The 19,072-nt window shown below is 43.9% G+C and overlaps 1 protein-coding gene across 3 annotated transcripts in view; it reads left to right on the forward strand.

Annotated features, from left to right (window-relative positions):
- The window catches only part of UNC13B (unc-13 homolog B), a 204,692-nt gene that overhangs the window by 173,017 nt on the left and 12,603 nt on the right, over positions 1-19,072 (forward strand). For all 3 annotated transcript variants that reach the window (XM_044940001.2, XM_044940000.2, XM_044940002.2), the window contains 10 exons: positions 1,974-2,201; positions 2,811-2,952; positions 4,907-5,076; positions 5,524-5,639; positions 5,983-6,146; positions 8,578-8,728; positions 10,131-10,199; positions 11,594-11,683; positions 12,028-12,156; positions 18,414-18,541. In XM_044940001.2, coding sequence (XP_044795936.2) covers positions 1,974-2,201; positions 2,811-2,952; positions 4,907-5,076; positions 5,524-5,639; positions 5,983-6,146; positions 8,578-8,728; positions 10,131-10,199; positions 11,594-11,683; positions 12,028-12,156; positions 18,414-18,541 — 1,387 coding nt within the window. The remainder of the gene's footprint in view (positions 1-1,973; positions 2,202-2,810; positions 2,953-4,906; positions 5,077-5,523; positions 5,640-5,982; positions 6,147-8,577; positions 8,729-10,130; positions 10,200-11,593; positions 11,684-12,027; positions 12,157-18,413; positions 18,542-19,072) is intronic.

Consider the following 19,072-nt stretch of genomic DNA (forward strand, 5'->3'; position numbering starts at 1 on the left):
TCTAGATCTCCAGACTCAGGGAAGGTGGAATTTACTCCTTGCTTCTAGGTGGAGATTTTAGACATCAGTACCAAGAATAGAATCTTCAAATGGATGAGGCAGAGGTCCAGAAGGAGAATGTGTGACTCCCAAAGCCCTTGCTAAACATGTGACTTGTGCCACCATCTGAGTGGGAAGAACAGGAGCAGGGAAAGCAGCAAGTCTTGGCACAGGAGATGGTAGCGCTCCAAGTTCTTATCTCCTTGCTCCACTCCTGCTCGGCTTGCACTGCTATGGTTAGACCCTGGGAAGAGCAGGGGTGGGGGTGTAGGAAAGTATTCTTTCACCCCTCCAGGTCTTCAGGTGTTCCTTATTGCCACGCCACAGCAATGAAAGCTTCAAAAATTGTGGTAGGAGAAAGGAAGGTCACCTTTAGACTCACAAGCACTTCATTATCCCAAGGAAAGATATGAGACCTAAAAGGGCCTCGAGGAATTGTTGACTTAAAATGTCGTTCTTTGAAGAACCCTAGATTGATGCCAGTGACATGGCTGTAGTGGACATGAAGAGACAGGCTGAACATAGCAGAAGAGTTGGGTGCTGGTGATGACTTTGCCCAAACCCATCATGAGGGGGTGACAAGGACAAGTGTCAGCAGCACCCTGCTTTAATTGGGAGAACTAGCAACTGGCTGCATAGGCTGCTTGCTGGAAGCCTCTAAAGTGGTGCTCTATAATAGCCAGGGTGTCTTATCTTCTCTTTAAGAGCCTTTCTGAGGTCCCCTTCCAGGGAAATATCATTGCATGGGATATGCTAAATGCAAGAGTAGATGCAGCCCAGGTCACTTTTCATTTATCTAAGTTCTATGAAGTACAGAGTGGAATTAAATGCCCTTCCCTTTTCTGTCTAGACTTTCCTAGACAGAAAATCTGCTTTGCATCCTCCCAGGGTTAAGAGGTGAATGTTGACCTTTCTTCTTTGCTCCAAGTTTTGTAGTTAAGGCCTGAGCCTTTGGAGACTGGAGAGAGGTTAAGAGCCAATCTGCCAATAAAGAAAGGATGAATCCTTTGCCTGAGAAGCCTGGTTGGTGAAATACACTGGAGGAAATCTCTGTTCCTCCATAATCCTTAGGACAGCAGAGATGAGCTGGCTGGGGTCATGGCTGGTAAAAATGGCCCTTGGCCTTGCCAGGATAATACTGATGGTAACAAGAGTAGAGAGTGTTTATTACTCAATAAATAAAGCACTTAGCCCAGTGTCAGATGGCAGGCACTGGGCTGGATGCTTTATGCTAATAAAATGCTTACTACAAATCTTGAGAGATAAGTGCCACTTTCTTCTCATAGGAGAAATGTATTTACCCAGCAGGGAGTGGTAGAGTCAGGATTGGAACCCAAGTCTGTCAGATAACAAAGCCATAATTTCCTCACCATACCACAATGTCTTCTGAGATTTGAGACACTGGAGCCACAGGGGAGGATGTGCCCAGCTACGAGCTATGATGAATTCTGAGAGCTATATCATGACTTGGCATTTGGATGAGTTTGGTGGAGTTGTGCCTATCCACAACCATTCCCTGGTAACTGGGATACCCATTTTGATATTTTGGCCTTAGACTTGGAGGGGTATCTCTCAACAAGCATGTAGATGGAAGAAAGACAAAACCAACTGCAGACTGAGCTACATTTTTTTTTCTTTTCTCATGAAAAACGCAATATGTTTCTAAATAGAATGGACTAATATATTAGTTATATTGTTAACATATAACAATGATCAACTTTTTGCTACTCTTTGAGTTGCCTTTTAAACTCCACTGGCCAGGCATTAAACTCTAGCAGGCCCCACAGATACCAACTTTTCCCAGAAAAATACCAGTCTTCCTAAGCTTCTCTCACTGCTCAGTGACATCTCCTAAGCCCCATTCTTCAGCCTGATCCTTGATCTGGTAGGTGACCTGTTGGTTACCCTACTTTCTGTCTCTGGCCATTCTTCAGGGGCTGCAGAAAAGAGCTCTAAACATGGAGCGGAGGACCGGACCCAGAACATCATCATGGCCATGAAGGACCGCATGAAGATCCGAGAGCGGAATAAGCCAGAGATCTTTGAAGTTATCCGGGATGTCTTCAATGTGAGCAAAGTCGCCCATGTGCAACAAATGAAAACAGTGAAGCAGAGTGTGTTGGATGGCACCTCCAAATGGTCAGCCAAAATCACCATCACTGGTGAGCAGGCCAGAGTTTGAGGGGACGGGATGGCCTTGGCCATGGGGAGGAGCCTGGGGAGGAAGCATCCTGAGCATGAGGAAGCAGGGACTGTGGGGGAAAGAACACAGAATGAAGCCCTCATTATTCATCACTCCTCCTCTTCTAGACTCCAATGCCAGTGGTGCTGGGAGAGGCAAGACTGACGATTGCAATCTGGATGATAATGCAAGGATTTAGTAACAATCTGATATTACAGACTTGGTTAGCAGTTTGATGTTATAAGAGCTGGGAGGCTGGGGGAAAGGGGACAGGCAGGAGATCAGGGAGTAGTTAACCAGTGATTTATTAGCTGGGTGCATATGACTGAAGCATGCATGTATCAGAACAGGTAAGGACCTGTCTGGGTAAGTGGTCAGTTAGGGTCCAGGGAAGAGGTAGGATTCTTGGGCTAGGCTTTGAGGGAAAGGCTTAGGGCTAAGAATAGAAGTGGAGGAGTGAGGAAATCTGCTCCTGTACAAGGAGCAGATAGAGGGTGCTCCAAGATGGGAAATATGAGTCGTACTTTGGAGGGCTCATGACTTCCAGAGTGTACTCTGAAGCCTCCTTCTATGTGTGTCTGGGTTGCAGTGGTGTGTGCCCAGGGCCTACAAGCCAAGGACAAGACAGGATCCAGTGACCCTTATGTGACTGTGCAAGTGGGCAAAACCAAGAAGCGTACCAAGACCATTTTTGGAAACCTGAATCCTGTTTGGGAGGAGAAGTTCCATTTGTAAGTCATAGTGGGAAAGTCGTCTTTCCTGGGACTGTGTATATTTTGGGAACAGCGTTAAATTCTGTTGTTCTGGACTTGGACTCTAAGAGAGATGGGGTAGAGGCAGTGGAGAAAACCCATTTCTCGCTTGCTTTAATTGGCTAGCATTTATTCTTTTCCTAGGTCTCCTTCTCATAGACTGTTGTATCAGGGTTACTGCACTCAAGTCTTAACTTGGGCTATTAAAGGGGCCCCTGGGCAAACCATACTGCTTTTTCTAGTGCTAGCAAGATTTTACTACAGCTGAGTGACAGAGCCAGAGACTGCCATGCAACTGTGTGCCTTGCAGCCCTGCCATCCTGTAATGCTAGACTTTTCATTTTCCTAACCCCTAGGAAGAATTAGTCTCTTCTAGGGAGTGGGGTGGGAACAGCTTGTCCTACAAGTGGGTAGACTTGAAGATAGAAACCTTGGATTTGGACAATTTTCCATTTCCCTTAAGTGCTCTGCTTTTCTTTCTGCCTCAGCTTCCACTCCCTTCTCCTTTATTCAGTATCTCACTTTTGTACAGACTATTTCATATGACAGCAAGGGATGACTGCTGAAAAATGGCAAGCTGTAGCCTAGAACCTGGACTGGTGTCTGGTGAATCCAGATGCTTTATCACACCCCCGTTAATGCCTAGGACCAGGACTTTGAGTCTGAATCAGCCAAACAGGCAGCTTATGTAGAGACCTTCTGCTCTTGGCTACTTGGAAGGAAATTGGGGAAAGGGATTGGGGCCTATAAAAGCCATCTCCAGTCCAGAGGCGATAGTTACTGAGGGGAGCACCTTTTTGTCAAGAAGCTGACTGGTTCCTGCTTGACTATTACTTATGGTTAATTCTACACTCAATCTTGGCAAAAGGCCGAGAAGTGATACTTACAGTTAATGCTAAATGAATTGGCTCTATAGTCAATTTTTCCCACTTTTCATTTAGTTAGCAGTTTGTATTCTGCTCAGATGGTAAAGAATCTGCCTGCAGTTTGGGAGACCCAGGTTCAATCCCTGGGTTGGGAAGATCCCCTGGAAAGGGAATGGCTACCCACTCCAGTATTCTTGCCTGGAGAATTCCATGGACAGAGGAGCCTGGTGGGCTTCAGTCCATGGGGTTGCAAAGAGCCAGACATGACTGAGCGACTAACACACACTTGTATTCTGTATAAGACACTCTACATGATATTGTCATCTAAAAATGTATAAGACAATGCCTGGCTTTAAGAGGCTTATTGATGATTATTTATTCATCAATTTGTCTTATTATCTTATTTGTCTGTTATTTTTCAGTAGACCAGTAGTTATCCTATAATATTTTAACAGAATGTGCAAAGACATTATGAGAACATAGGATAAGGAGCAGCAAACTCTGCCAAGTACAACTTTTAGATAAGGCAGCAGGGATCCAAAAAGCAACTGCTGGGGATGGAGAATGTGAGGGAGGTACCTGGCAAACTACCCCTCCAAAGCAAGCACCATAGAGAAAATGACAAGTCAAGTGGCTATTAAAGAATGATAAAAAAAAAAAGAAGACGAAGAAGGAGAATGAGAAGTTCACCAAGCACATTCCCAGATATATGGGGATGTTAGGCAGAAAACTAAAGCAAATATGACCAGATGGGCTTACCATGAACATTTAACATCTTTATGGACTTCATACAGGACTCTGGGGAGGGAACTACCAACTGCTTCCTAGGGTTCTGCGGCATCTATCAGGCTGTTTTCTGTTGGGAGAGATACCCAGGCTAAGGAGTGGAGAGCCATTTGCTCAGATAGCCCGACTCACTGGGGACTTGAGTACCAGTGTTCTGTGACTCCTTCTCTTCCTCTGTCAGCCTCAAGTGCAGCTGGTAGAGCTTTGGGAAGGAAGTGGAAGTCATAAGAGAGAGGGTTGCTGGGCCCGTCCATAACAGAACCTGCCTGACTCTCTTACAGTGAGTGCCACAACTCTTCTGACCGCATTAAGGTACGTGTGTGGGATGAGGATGATGACATCAAGTCACGAGTAAAGCAGCGGCTAAAGCGAGAGTCTGATGATTTCCTCGGCCAAACCATCATTGAGGTTCGAACACTGAGTGGCGAAATGGACGTCTGGTACAACTTGGGTGAGGAAGCAGGACCAGAAAAAGCTTCTGGGAAGGGAGAGCATGACTGGGGAACCTGGGGAAAACCCTGTCTACCGAGTCCACCACTCAGTCCCCAGAGCATATACATCTCCATACAGAGCTTGCTTTCCCAACAGAGAACCTACCACAGATAGAGATGGGGACAGAGGCCTGGGGGTGTCTGGGGTGCACTCTAGCTAAACATTTTTTCCAGCTTTCAGAGAGTGAGATCTCACCCCTAGTGCCTTTAGCCCACCGGGCACTTCTTTTCTCCCACCCAGCCAGTTCTGGAGTATTTGTGAAGTATATGGTCACTGCAGTGAGTTCAGTTTGTTTGGTGAACACTTGTGTTGGTGCCCCCTTTCCTTTGGGTTAAGCCGGGATGGGAGCTGTCTGTGCTGTCTGCATTTGCATTGTGGTCAATCTCCAGTCTTCTTTCCTTCCTAGAGAAGAGGACAGACAAGTCAGCCGTCTCGGGGGCCATCCGACTGCAAATCAGCGTGGAGATCAAGGGAGAGGAGAAGGTAGCCCCATATCATGTGCAGTACACATGTCTCCATGAGGTGAGCCAGCTCTTGGGAGATGGGGTGCCAGAACGCTAGGTTGGGAGGTGCCTTTGACAATAAGTAGGATGGCTTGCTACTTGAAGTTCTGGAGCCCATTTTTATTTTATTCTTGGCTCACTGTGCGTGGCGGACAAGCCCAAGAAACAGTCCCAGCCTCAGTTCTCTTTTACTAATGCAAGAACAGACAACTGGGGCCATAGGAGTTACTGAGCAGTGACTTGAAGGACAGAATTTCTGTTGAACCCTATTCACACTCTCCTGGTTTTTACCAACAGGGTTTTTTCCTAATATATAGTTTAACTCTTTAATATCAATATATATTTTACTGTGTCTCCTATAGAACCTCTTCCATTACCTCACGGACATTCAGGGCAGCGGAGGAGTCCAGATCCCTGAGGCTCGAGGAGATGATGCATGGAAGGTGTACTTTGATGAGACTGCCCAGGAAATTGTGGATGAATTTGCCATGCGCTATGGCATTGAGTCCATATATCAGGCCATGACGTAAGGCTCCCCTGGGGCCCTGGGAAATGGCTACCAACTCTTGAAATAGCTAATGGAGGTACACTGATAGAGTGGACAGGTCCCTAGTCGGGTAGTAGGCAGTGATTCATTGCTATCCCTCTCTGAGCTGGGTGAGGTGGATCTGTACCCCAAGGCAGAGAGAGTAATGTATAAAGGGAGTGTGTTTATCAGTAACTCGGGGAGAGGGGAGTTGTCTGTCTACCCCAGAATTCACAGGGCATGGGTGTGTATACAAGAACAGACTTGCCCAGTCATCACAGGCCTGAGCATACAGGGTACACGTGCTATGACAGAAGTCCCCACCATGAGAAGAGATATAGGCTGTGTGTTGGAGGGGCTGCCACTAGAGCTCTGCACAGGAAACAGCACTGGGTAAGCAGAAGGTAGCTAGTGCCCTGGCTGTGCTTCTTTTATTTAGTTTGACTTAGTTCTTTGTATGTGTCATATGTTGTGCCACATGTTGAGAACACAAAGATGAATAGGGGGGCCTCTGTGTTTGGGGAACTTGGTGTAGCAGGAGAGCTGCTAAGCCGCTTCAGTCGTGTCCGACTCTATGCGACCCCCATAGACGGCAGCCCACCAGGCTCCTCTGTCCCTGGGATTCTCCAGGCAAGAATACTGAAGTTGGTTCCCATTTCCTTCTCCAATGCATGAAAGTGAAAAGTGAAAGTGAAGTTGCTCAGTCATGTCTTAGCAACCCCATGGACTGCAGCCTACCAGGCTCTTCCATCCATGGGATTCTCAGGGCAAGAATACTGAATAGACAGACCAGTAAACAAACAATTGCATTATAATGTGATAAGTGCCATCAAGAAGTAATCACAGTGTATTATGAGAGCATCTAAATTTGAGGGGAGGCCTGTGAGGGAAGCTGTTGAAGAGCTGACACTTGAAATACAGAAAAGAGGGAAGGGTATTTCTGGTAGGACAGGTGCAGAGATGCTAAGATGCAACAGAGCATAGACTATTCAAAGAATTACAAGAAGTTTAGTCTAGATGGAGAAACATGTTGAGGAATGAGGTTGGAGAATGGCCCCTCTGCCTTTCTTGCTTTCTTCCACTCCCTGGATGACTTCATCCAAGCCTATAACCTCAACTACTACTTTTGAGCTTAGGACTCCCAGATCTCTTTCTCCAGACCAGATCTTTTCCTGAGTTTCAGATCCATTTTGATTTGCTTTCTGGGTATTGCCACAGGCATTGCAAACTCAATATGATTCAAAATCCAAATCAACATTATCTCCAGCAAATCTGTCCTGTTCTTCTTGTATTTCCTATTTTAGTAAATGGAACAGTTTATTACACAGTTATCCAAACAGAAATTCAGATGTCAGCCTAAACTTTTTTTTCTTACTACCACCATCCAAGCAGTCTCTGAAACCTCTAGATTCTACCTCCTAGAAATGTTTTTAATCTATCAGTATTGCTATAGCTCAGTAATAATGATAATAATAATAACAACTTCTATATACCATTTCCTTATGTGCCAGGCACTGGTGTAAGTAATTTATGAATGTTAACTCATTTCATCCCAGGTCATTATTATTTCCATTTTGTAGGTAAAAAACAGGCATAACGAAGTTGAAGTAATTTATCTAAGGTCCCTGAGTGGTGGAGCTGTGACTCAACCCTAGAATCTGGTTATTGGGTCTATGCTCTTAACCATTTCTTTGTTCCATTTGGTGCCTTGTTGCTTCTTTTCTGAGTGATTGCAATAACTCTTCAATTGGTCTTTCTGTCTTAGTCTTACCTCTTTCCAAGTTTTCTTTTCTGATTTTTACCATCAAGGTGACCTTTTTGAAAAACTAATCTGATCACAGTAAACCTCTGTTTAAAAAGTACCATACCATCTAGGATAAACTCCTTTTACTATCTGTTCTCTGTCTGCTGCTCCTCTGTCATTTCTTAGTATTTGTCTATCAAACACTTGAACAACGGCTATAAGAAGGTTTCCTGAATGAATGACTTTCTCCATGAAGAGATTTGCTTTTGAAATACAGTTTCCCTTTGCCCACATACTTCTCCAATGATTAATTCTTACTATCTTTTAAGATTTGTTTCAACCATCTCTTCTTTGAGAAGCCTTTTTTCTAGTCTATTCTAGCCCCCAGCCATTCTAATTTAGATGACCTTCCTGAATGTTCCCACAGAATTTTTGCATAGCATGCCTTAAGTTACTGACTTATTTTCTGACACTTGCCAGGCTATCACCTCTTTGGATTCTGGAACTTAGCGTAGGGCCTGGCACATAGTAGGTGTTGATTGAATATATGTTTGAATAAATAAATTATGAAAATCTTTGTCTGCCAAGGTGATCATAAGCTTCATACACAAGAGTGGGATCTTTTGATTACTTGGCTTTTGCCACAAACCCTGAAGAGTCTTTGAGGCTGAAGACGCTGTTTTTCAGGCATTTTGCGTGTTTGTCATCCAAGTACATGTGTCCTGGCGTGCCAGCAGTGATGAGCACCTTACTGGCCAACATCAATGCCTACTATGCCCACACAACTGCCTCCACCAATGTCTCTGCATCTGATCGTTTTGCAGCCTCCAACTTTGGGGTGAGTGTGATGTTAAGACATGTTACCTGATTGTTATCAATTAACAAGCGTTTGATTTTTCAGTTGGTACTGCAGAGCTGATATGCCTAAAAATTCAAATATATAGTGCCACCTAGATAGTGAACTTGTTTCCTTATGGGTATTTAGTCTATACCAGTAGACTCTCCTCAGATATGGATAAATGAGAAAAGATGGAATAGCACCATGGTGGTTTGGTAGGGGCACAACGTGGGCTGAGGGAGAAGTCTCCGGGCCAAAAGCTTGGTTGAGTCACCATGTTCCTCAGCCCCACAGGTTCACAAAGGAACCTTCTTATTATTCAGTCTCTCTCTGACAGATTCATACCACTTAAGTTCATATGGTCTGACGTCTAAGCAAGAATACCAGTACATACCTGAACTTAACCCTTTCTTAGTGTCTGGACTGTTTTCCTGATCCAGGGTATATCCTTTCCTGTTGTTAAAGTATTTGAGAAGTTGAATCATTGCTCATAATGTCACCTGATGTAAGTTCAATATAAACTGGATGGAATATTTCTGATCCACCACAAAGACTACTCTTTAGAGAGAAAATTATTGATACTCCCAAATCAGTATCTCTGATCTCTGAGTGCCTTTCCTTGGTAGTAATCACTTTTTTGATGTTGATAGTCTTTCTGTAGAGGAATTAGTGTCATTGATTAAGCCAGTCAAATATCTATTCCTTTCTGTTTCTTCACAGTATCTATTTACTTAATATCTGATGCTATATAATATTATCAATATGTGAGTTCTAGGACCGCTATACAAATAGCCTGCAGGAACGTGATTCTGTATTTAATTATACTTTTATAAAAATAAAGTATCAAATAGTATTTGTTATTTATTTTGACATTTAAAATGTATAAACTAAGGGAAATGATGTGGAATGTGGTTCCACCTTCCAGATGTATCACCGATCACCTTCCAAATGTATCACTATTTCTCTTTTCCCTCCTCACTGCCAGGCTGTGGCTGTTTCACTGTTAAGAGCTATCCCAAGATAAGTTAGGACACCACAAACTCAGGAATAAGTTGGAGACTGTGTCTAGAGTTTCCTGAATTAGTTAGAGTCCCAGCGGGATGGAGATGCGCTGGTCATCTCCTCTTGATTTGTATTCAGTGCTGTTTCCAGTCCCAGAAATGTGTCTCCTCTTGTCAGTGTGGGAAGAGTCCCCAGTCTGAATGCTAAGAGATGGAACAGGAATGACCTATCCCACTTCTCCTTTGCGTGGTTTGTTGTTCTCTTCTTTGGCAAATACAAGACCTGATGTGTCCCCAACTCAGTGTTTTCTCCTCACCCTGAGATGGTGCTCTTTTTGCTACAGTCTGAGGGCTCAGGAACTGATCTTTTCTCTTCTCCATTATTTGTTTACCACCCTCAGAAAGAGAGATTTGTGAAACTCCTGGACCAGCTACACAACTCACTGAGGATTGACCTCTCTACCTACAGGGTGAGTGAAGACATGGCTGTGGGGTGGGATGAAGGATAATATCAAGGTCAGTCTAGACAGACTATGGGCCAATCACAACTATAAAAATTGAAGGCAAGGAAAATTAGTCCTTTTCATCACATCTGAGTATGGCCAACATCACGGACACCTGTGGGTCTTCCAACTCCAGGGCCCATGCAGTGTTTAAACAGTAGCAGGTGTGGTTGCTGTTTATAGATAGTTGGCTTTCTAACCCCACACATGTCACTCTACCGAACTCTCTGATGATATTCCCATCAGGGAGTCTCCTAAGGATAATCTCTTCCAGAAATGCCCTTTAAAACACAGATAGTTACATTTTCTTGTTGTGTCTTGCCATATTCTCCTCATTTTCCAGGCAAGGTGTGCGGATCTGGCTAAGGGAAGAGAGAGTAGCTTGGCTTGGGCAAGTAATTTGTAGCAGATATGTCCATTTCTAGAATGGAGAGAGGACAGAGATATAGCAGGAAGTTGAGTGTCTAGATCAGGACAGGGAAATGGGCAGTTTTTTTGTTCTTCCTAAGTTAGGCTGCCTTAGAATGACTTCATTACTTGCTTTAAAGTGTTGTGAATTTCCAGAACAGGCAATATACCCACATTAAAAAGTAAGTATAAAACAACCTCAAAGTCAAGAAGTGCAATTTTAATTATCTGCACCTTCAGTGCCCTCCATTTGCACGAATAATGGAGAGTTGACTGTATATCTTGTGTTTGGCATATAAGTAGCCTTTTGAAGGTTTAAAAAAAGCAACCCTTAAAATGGAGAGTGGTGCAGCATCTTCCTTAAGCTCTCTTTGGCAGCTTCTCCCTAAAACTCATGCCAAAAGGAAAGAAAGATCCTAAGGTGGAAAGATCCTAAGGAACTCACTCCAAAAGCAGTTCTGCTCAGAGCTTTGCCATCTGCTGGCTCCAGAATGGTAGAGTAACCAAGATCCACTGTACAGAAAGTATACGTCCTGGATCCCAGTCTTTTCTATAGTGTGGCTCCACTTATATTCCATGATATACAGTTAGATTGTAACTTCTGAAGAACTCATTGTTTGGGTGTAAGACTCTTCACCCAAGAAAAAAGTGTGTGTGCGTGTGTGTGAATGTCTGTATGTTTATTTGTGCAAATACTCACACATTGCATGGGAAGTAGGGTTGGGGGTAGGACATATTGCTTTCTGGGCCTGGGGTTATTAACACCTGCTTTTGGCAAGGGCCTGAGTCCATGGAAAAGAGAGAGAGATATGTAGTCTTACAGCATTTTTGTTCTGCTTCACTAGGAAAGATCCCTATGGGTGGTCCTTAGGAAGCTTCTGATCCCTTGCTTTTGGCAGGGAAGGCTTTCATATTCTTCTGTTCCTTTCTTACATTTTCTTGATTTGCAACAGAATAATTTCCCTGCTGGGAGCCCTGAGCGACTTCAGGACTTAAAGTCCACAGTGGATTTGCTGACCAGCATTACTTTCTTCCGAATGAAGGTAAAACATGAATTTGGGTTGGGTGGTGCTAGGCTGGGGACCTGGCCCCAGGACATGGAAGCTAAGAATCATTGAGTATATAGTCTAAGGCTATAGGATCCATCACCTCTAAACCTATATTTCCATACATCTGTTCCTGAGTTACTTCCAAGAAGATCATGGATCAAGAAGGATGGACTAGGTAGTTCTCTCCGTCAGCTGTGCTGACAATTTCATCTCAGGGCAAGGTCCAGGGACCTTGAGAAGGATGAAGGAATCTGGGATAATTTGGGGGCACTTCTAGGAAGAGATCTCACTCAGGTCAGCAGGACCCTGGACCCATATTTTTTTAAATTAATTGGCAGGTACAAGAACTTCAGAGCCCTCCAAGAGCCAGCCAGGTAGTAAAAGATTGTGTGAAGGCCTGTTTGAACTCAACATATGAGTATATCTTCAACAACTGCCATGACTTGTACAGCCGCCAGTACCAGCTGGTAAGAGGATCGGGCTCAGGTGGGGCCTGCTGTCAGTGGTTCTTGAAGCCTCAGCTTTCTTTCTTATAATTGTGGTGGAAGGGAGCTCAGGAAAAGTCCTTGATGTTCTCAGGAGTGAGTGGGTTGTGGAGTGGGGACCATCTAGATCATGTGAGACATTTGTAGATGGATAGGAACCATTGGACAAGATGTTACGTAACTGAGTTGAACAGAAACAGCAACAATAAATTTTACTTTGGTATTGAAGAAAGGGACCTAAATTTGAACTCAGTTCAGGGAGTGAGTAGGTGAATTCTTAGTCCTTCCTAGAGTCTGCTTTCCCCCGAGGTTAATTTTATTCTGACTCATGTAAACACCTCTGTGTTCCAGGCTCCCTTCCCCTGAGATATGAGCTACTGGAGCCTTTGTTAAGCTTGCCGCACTCAAGCCTTCGTCATCCATCAACACATGCTCTCTGTTGGGGAAAGATACTGTTTTTAGCTTTTATCTTTTAGTTATACCGGAGTCTGTCTAAATACTTGGTCTCTATTCTCTAGCTCTTCCCTAGTGGCTCAGTTGGTAAAGAGTCTACCTGCAATGAGGGAGACCCAGGTTCAATCCCTGACTCGAGAAGATCCCCTGGAGAAGGAAATGACAACCCACTCTACTATTCTTGGACAGAAGAGCCTTTTGGCTTCAGTCTGTGGGGTCACAAAGAGGAATCGGACCTAGTTTTAGATAAATCTAGACTTTGAAAGAGACCTTATAAACCATTCAAGGACTTTCTTTAGCCTTTTTATTTTGCTGTTTTGTTTTTTTTTTTTAACTTTCTCTCACTCTTATTTTCTCATTATTTGTACTGAAGTAAACCCTCAGTGAAAGTGAAAGTCACTCAGTCGTATCCAACTCTTTGTGACCCCATATATAGAGTCCATGGAATTCTCCAGGCCAGAAGGTAGCCTTTTTCTTCTCCAGGGGATCTTCCCAACCCAGAAATTGAGCCCAGGTCTCTCATGTTGCAGGCGGATTCTTTACCAGCTGAGCCACAAGGGAAGCCCAAGAACTCTGGAGTGGGTAGGCAATCCCTTCTCCAGTGGATCTTCCTGACCCAGGAGTCAAACTGGGGTCTCCTGCATTGTAGGTGGATTCTCTACCAACTGAGCTCTCAGGGAGGCCTGAAGTAAACCCTTGGTGTCTTTCATTTCCCTCTACTGACCTTCAGTCCTTGATTCATTCATCTATCTGTTCTTTGAACAAGGTCAAGCGCTAGGGATATAATCTGCATCTCACTTGCATTTATCTCTTCTCTTTTTGATAAAAGCCATTCTAACAAATAGGAGGTGATATCTCATTGATTTGCATTTCCCTAATGATTCAGTTCAGTTCAATTCAGTTGCTCAGTCCTGTCCGACTCTTTGCAATGCCATGGACTGCAGCACGCCAGGCTTCCCTGTGCATCACCAACTCCCAGAGCTTCCTCAAACTTGTGTCCATTGAGTGGGTGATGCCATCCAACCATCTCATCCTCTGTCATCCTTTTCTCCTCCCTCCCTCAATCTTTCCCAGCTTCAGGGTCTTTACTAATGAGTCAGTTCTTCACATCAGGTAGCCAAAGTATTGGAGTTTCAGCTTCAGAATCAGTCCTTCTAATGAACATTCAGAACTGATTTCCTTTAGGATGCACTGGTTGGATCTCCTTGTAGTCCAAGGGACTCTCAAGAGTCTTCTCCAACAACACAGTTCAAAAGCATCAATCCTTCGGTGCTCAGCTTTCTTTATAGTCCAACTCTCACAACCATATATGACTACTGGAAAAACCATAGCTTTGACTAGACAGACCTTTGTTGGCAAAGTAATGTTTCTGCTTTTTAATATGCTGCCTAGGTTGGTCATAACTTTTCTTAAAAGGGGCAAGCGTCTTTTAATTTCATGGCTGCAGTCACTACCTGCAGTGATTTTGGAGCCCAAAAAAATAAAATCTGTCACCATTTCCATTGTTTCCCCATCTATTTGCCATGAAGTGATGGGACCAGATGCCATGATCTCAGTTTTCTGAATGTTGAGTTTTAAGCCAACTTTTTCACTCTCCCCTTTCACTTTCATCAAGAGGCTCTTTAGTTCTTCTTCACTTTCTGCCATAATGGTGGTGTCATCTGCATATCTGAGGTTATTGATATTTCTCCCGGCAATCTTGATTCCAGCTTGTGCTTCTTCCAGCCCAGCATTTCTCATGATGTACTCTGGATATAAGTTAAATAAGCAGGGTGACAATATACAATTACAGCCTTGACGTACTCCTTTCCAGATTTGGAACCAGTGTGTTGTTCCATGTTCAGTTCTAACTGTTGCTTGTTGACCTGCATACAGATTTCTCGGGAGGCAGGTCAGGTAGTCTGGTATTCCCATCTCTTGAAGAATTTTCCTCAGTTTGTTGTGATCTACACAGTCAAAGGCTTTGGCATAGTCAATAAAACAGAAGTAGATGTTTTTCTGGAACTCTATTGCTTTTTCGATGATCCAGTGGATTATAGCAATTTGATCTCTGGTTCCTCTGCCTTTTCTAAATCCAGCTGGAACATCTGGAAGTACTCAGTTCACGTATTGTTGAAGCCTGGAGTGGAGAATTTTAAGCATTACTTTGTTAGCACGTGAGATGAGTGCCATTGTGTGGAGGTTTGAGCACTCTTTGGCATTGTCTTTCTTAGGGATTGGAATTAAAAACTGACCTTTTCCAATCCTGTGGCCACTGCTGAGTTTTCCAAATTTACTGGCATATTGAGTGCAGCACTTTCACAGCATCATCTTTTAGGATTTGAAATAGCTCAACTGTAATGCCATCACCTCCACTAGCTTTGTTCGTAGTGATACTTCCTAAGGCCCAACTGACTTCACATTCCAGGATGTCTGGCTCTAGGTGAGTGATCACACCATTGTGATTATCTGGGTCATGAAGATCTTTTTTGTATAGTTCTTCTGTGAAGAGGAACTAAAAAGCCTCTTGATGAAAGTGAAAGTGGAGAGTGAAAAAGTTGGCTTAAAGCTCAACATTCAGAAAACAAAGATCATGGCATCTGGTCCCATCACTTCATGGGAAATAGATGGGGAAACAGTGGAAACAGTGTCAGACCTTATTTTTTTGGGCTCCAAAATCACTGCAGATGGTGACTGCAGCCATGAAATTAAAAGACACTTACTCCTTGGAAGGAAAGTTATGACCAACCTAGAGAGCACATTCAAAAGCAGAGACATTACTTTGCCAACAAAGGTCCATCTAGTCAAGGCTATGATTTTTCCAGTGGTCATGTGTGGGTGTGAGAGTTGGACTGTGAAGAGAGCTGAATGCCAAAGAACTGATGCTTTTGAACTGTGGTGTTGGAGAAGACTCTTGAGAGTCCCTTGGACTGCAAGGAGATCCAACCAGTCCATTCTGAAGGAGATCAGCCCTGGGATTTCTTTGGAAGGACCGATACTAAAGCTGAAACTCCAGTACTTTGGCCACCTCATGCAAAGAGTTGACTCATTGGAAAAGACTCTGATGCTGGGAGGGATTGGGGGCAGGAGGAGAAGGGGACGACAGAGGAGGAGATGGCTGGATGGCATCACTGACTCGATGGACGTGAGTCTGAGTGAACTCTGAGAGTTGGTGATGGACAGGGAGGCCTGGTGTGCTGCGATTCATGTGGTCACAAAGAGTCGGACACGACTGAGCGCCTGAACTGAACTGAACTCTGTATTCTTGCCACCTCTTCTTAATATCTTCTGCTTCTATTAGGTCCATACCATTTCTATCCTTTATCAAGCCCATCTTTGCATGAAATGTTCCCTTGGTATCTTGAATTTTCTTGAAGAGATCTCTAATCTTTCTCATTCTATTGTTTTTCTCTATTTGTTTGCATTTATCACTGAGGAAGGCTTTCTTATCTCTCCTTGCTATTCTTTGGAACTCTGCATTCAGTGGGTATGTCTTTCCTTTTCTCCTTTGCCTTTTGCTTCTCTTCTTTTCACAGCTTTTTGTAAGGCCTCTTCAGATAACCATTTTGCCTTTTTTGCATTTCTTTTTCCTGGGGATGGTCTTGATCACTGCCTCCTATACAATGTCATGAACCTCCATCCATAGTTCTTCAAGCACTCTATCAGATCTAATCCCTTGAATCTATTTATCACTTCCACTGTATAATATAAGTTATTTGATTTAGGTCATACCTGAATGGTCTAGTGGTTTTCCCTACTTTCTTCAATTTCAGTCTGAATTTGGCAATGAGGAGTTCATCATTTGAGCCACAGTCCGCTCCCGGTCTTGTTTTTGCTGACTGTATAGAGCTTCTCCATCTTTGGCTGCAAAGAATATAATCAGTCCGATTTCCATATTGACCATCTGATGATATCCATGTGTAGAGTCTTCTCTTGTGTTGTTAGAAGAGGGTGTTTGCTATGACCAGTGCGTTCTCTTGGCAAAACTCTATTAGCCTTTGCCCTGCTTCATTCTGTACTCCAAGGCCAAATTTGCCTGTTATTCCAGGTATTTCTTGACTTCCTACTTTTGCATTCCAGTCCCCTGTAATGAAAAGGACATCTTTTTTGGGTGTTAGTTCTAGAAGGTCTTGTAGGTGTTCATAGAACCGTTCAACTAAAGCTTCTTCAGCATTACTGGTTGGGGCATCGACTTGGATTACTGTGATATTGAATGGTTTGCCTTGGAAACGAACAGAGGTCATTCTGTCATTTTTGAGATTGCATCCAAGTACTGCATTTTGGACTCTTTTGTTGACTATGATGGCTACTCCATTTCTTCTAAGAGATTCTTGCCCACAGTAATAGATATAATGGTCATGAGTTAAATTCACCCATTCCAGTCCATTTTAGTTCACTGATTCCTAAATTGTTGATGTTCACTCTTGCCATCTCCTGTTTGACCACTTCCAATTTGCCTTCATTCATGGACCTAACATTCCACGTTCCTATGCAATATTGCTCTTTACAGAATCGGACTTTACTTCCATCACCAGTCACATCCACATCCCTAAAGATTGGTGATATTGAAAACCTCTCCATGTACTTGTTGGGCATTGGTGTATTTCCTTTGGAGAAATGTCTGTTTAAGTCTTCTTCCCATTTTTTTGTCAGATGGGGGTTTTTTTGTTTGTTTTGTTTTTTGCTATTGAGTTGTTTGAGTTCCTTATCTATTTTGCGAATTAACCCCTTATCAGATAGGTGGTTTACAAATATTTACTTTCCACCCTCTGTAGGTTTTCTTTTTATTTTGTTGATTGTTTCTTTTGCTGTGTAGAAACCTTTTAGTTTGATATAGTCTTACTTTTTGATTTTTGATTTTGTTGTCATATCCAAAGTGACCATCAGGGAGCTTTTCCCATTTTTTTTTCCCTAGGAGTTTTATGGTTTCAGGTCTTACATTTAAGTCCTTAATCCATTTTTGAGTTAGAGTACTGGAGTGGGTTGCCATTTCCTTCTCCAGGGGATCTTCCTGACCCAGGAATCAAACCCAGGTCTCCTGCATTGTAGACAGACGCTTTACCCTCTGAGCTACATGCCCTCTGCATAAGATATGGGTCCAATTTCATTCTTTTGCTTGTGGATATCCAGTTTTCCCAACATCATTTATTGAAGAGACTATCCTTTCCACGTTGAATATTCTTGGCTTCCCAAGGCTTTTTCTTATCCAGCTGGGCAAATAACTTCCAAATGCAGTTCTTCCCCCTAATGACTTTCAGGGGGCTAAGGGAAGTTTTGCTTCCCTGAGGGCTAGGCCAGCCTGCATGCTGGATCTGTTCTGTAGCTCCTGTAGAACTTGAAGGAACTTCTCAGAGCTGAGATGTACTTGTGTGTGGTGGGGCAGTGGGTGATGTTAGAGGAGGGCCACCACTAGAATAAAAGAACTGCCAATGGGGATCACATGGAACTAGACCCATTTAGACTGAAGGGGCTGTTTACTTCAACCAGGAATTCACTATGCTCTTAGCTACTCGGAGAAGAAGGAAGGGGGACAGGCATCTTTATGTCTTCTGGACTGATCAAGCTTATTAGAGCAATGCTCTGGAGCTTGGGAGAGAAGTTCTCAGGGACAGATTCTTTCTGGCCAAGGACCTCCCAGTGGTCACCGCTCTGTAGAACGGGTGATGGTTTCTTGTGGAAGACAGGGTATAAGAAAGGAAGGGTGCCTGATTCTAAAGGAAGGGGCATGGTGTGGGGAAGGGGGAGAGGAAGACTCTCCATATTCTCCTCTGACTCTCACTGTCTATCACCATCTTCTCGGGAATAAGAATCAGGAGCTGCCTCCAGAAGACCAGGGGCCCAGCATTAGGAACCTGGATTTCTGGCCCAAACTCATCACACTCATTGTGTCAATCATAGAGGAAGATAAGAATTCCTACACCCTCGTTCTGAACCAGTAAGTATCACCTCACTTGGCCTTTCTGTTTGGTGGTTGGTTTGTCCACCTGTCTAACAGCCTCTTTCTTTCCTGTCTCTGTGTGTTCACAGTGCCACCTCTTCCTCCTGTTCGTCCATCTGTCCCTCTGTCCCTTGTATCTGTCTGGGTAACTGTTTCTGGAGACAGGTGTGGAAACATAATGAGGGGCCCCGCCCAGACTGAGCCAGCCTCCCTGGAGAGAGAGACCTCTGGGAGTGGCTGCCCTAGGAGTCCCTGGGGATCCAGAGACCAGGCGTGTATGTGTCCATCCACTGTGAATAAAGAGGGCCTTCTGATGCCCAACTTCTTGCTCCTTCTGCCCTAGCTTATTTAGCCTGGGCTTGTCTTTCAGCCTCAACCCTTCTCCTCCTGGCCAGAGTTCCCTGCCTTCTAGGCATCATCTCCCCTAGGGCCACCTTGCCTGAGGGGATCTTCTGCCCCAATGTGTCCCTCTGCCTACCACTGGCCCTGGGTCCTTATTCTACAGTTGGAGCCTAGCCCTGTTTCCTA

The sequence above is a fragment of the Bubalus bubalis genome, chromosome 3, assembly GCF_019923935.1.
Source record: "Bubalus bubalis isolate 160015118507 breed Murrah chromosome 3, NDDB_SH_1, whole genome shotgun sequence".
In the NCBI taxonomy this organism is placed as follows: Eukaryota; Metazoa; Chordata; class Mammalia; order Artiodactyla; family Bovidae; genus Bubalus; species Bubalus bubalis.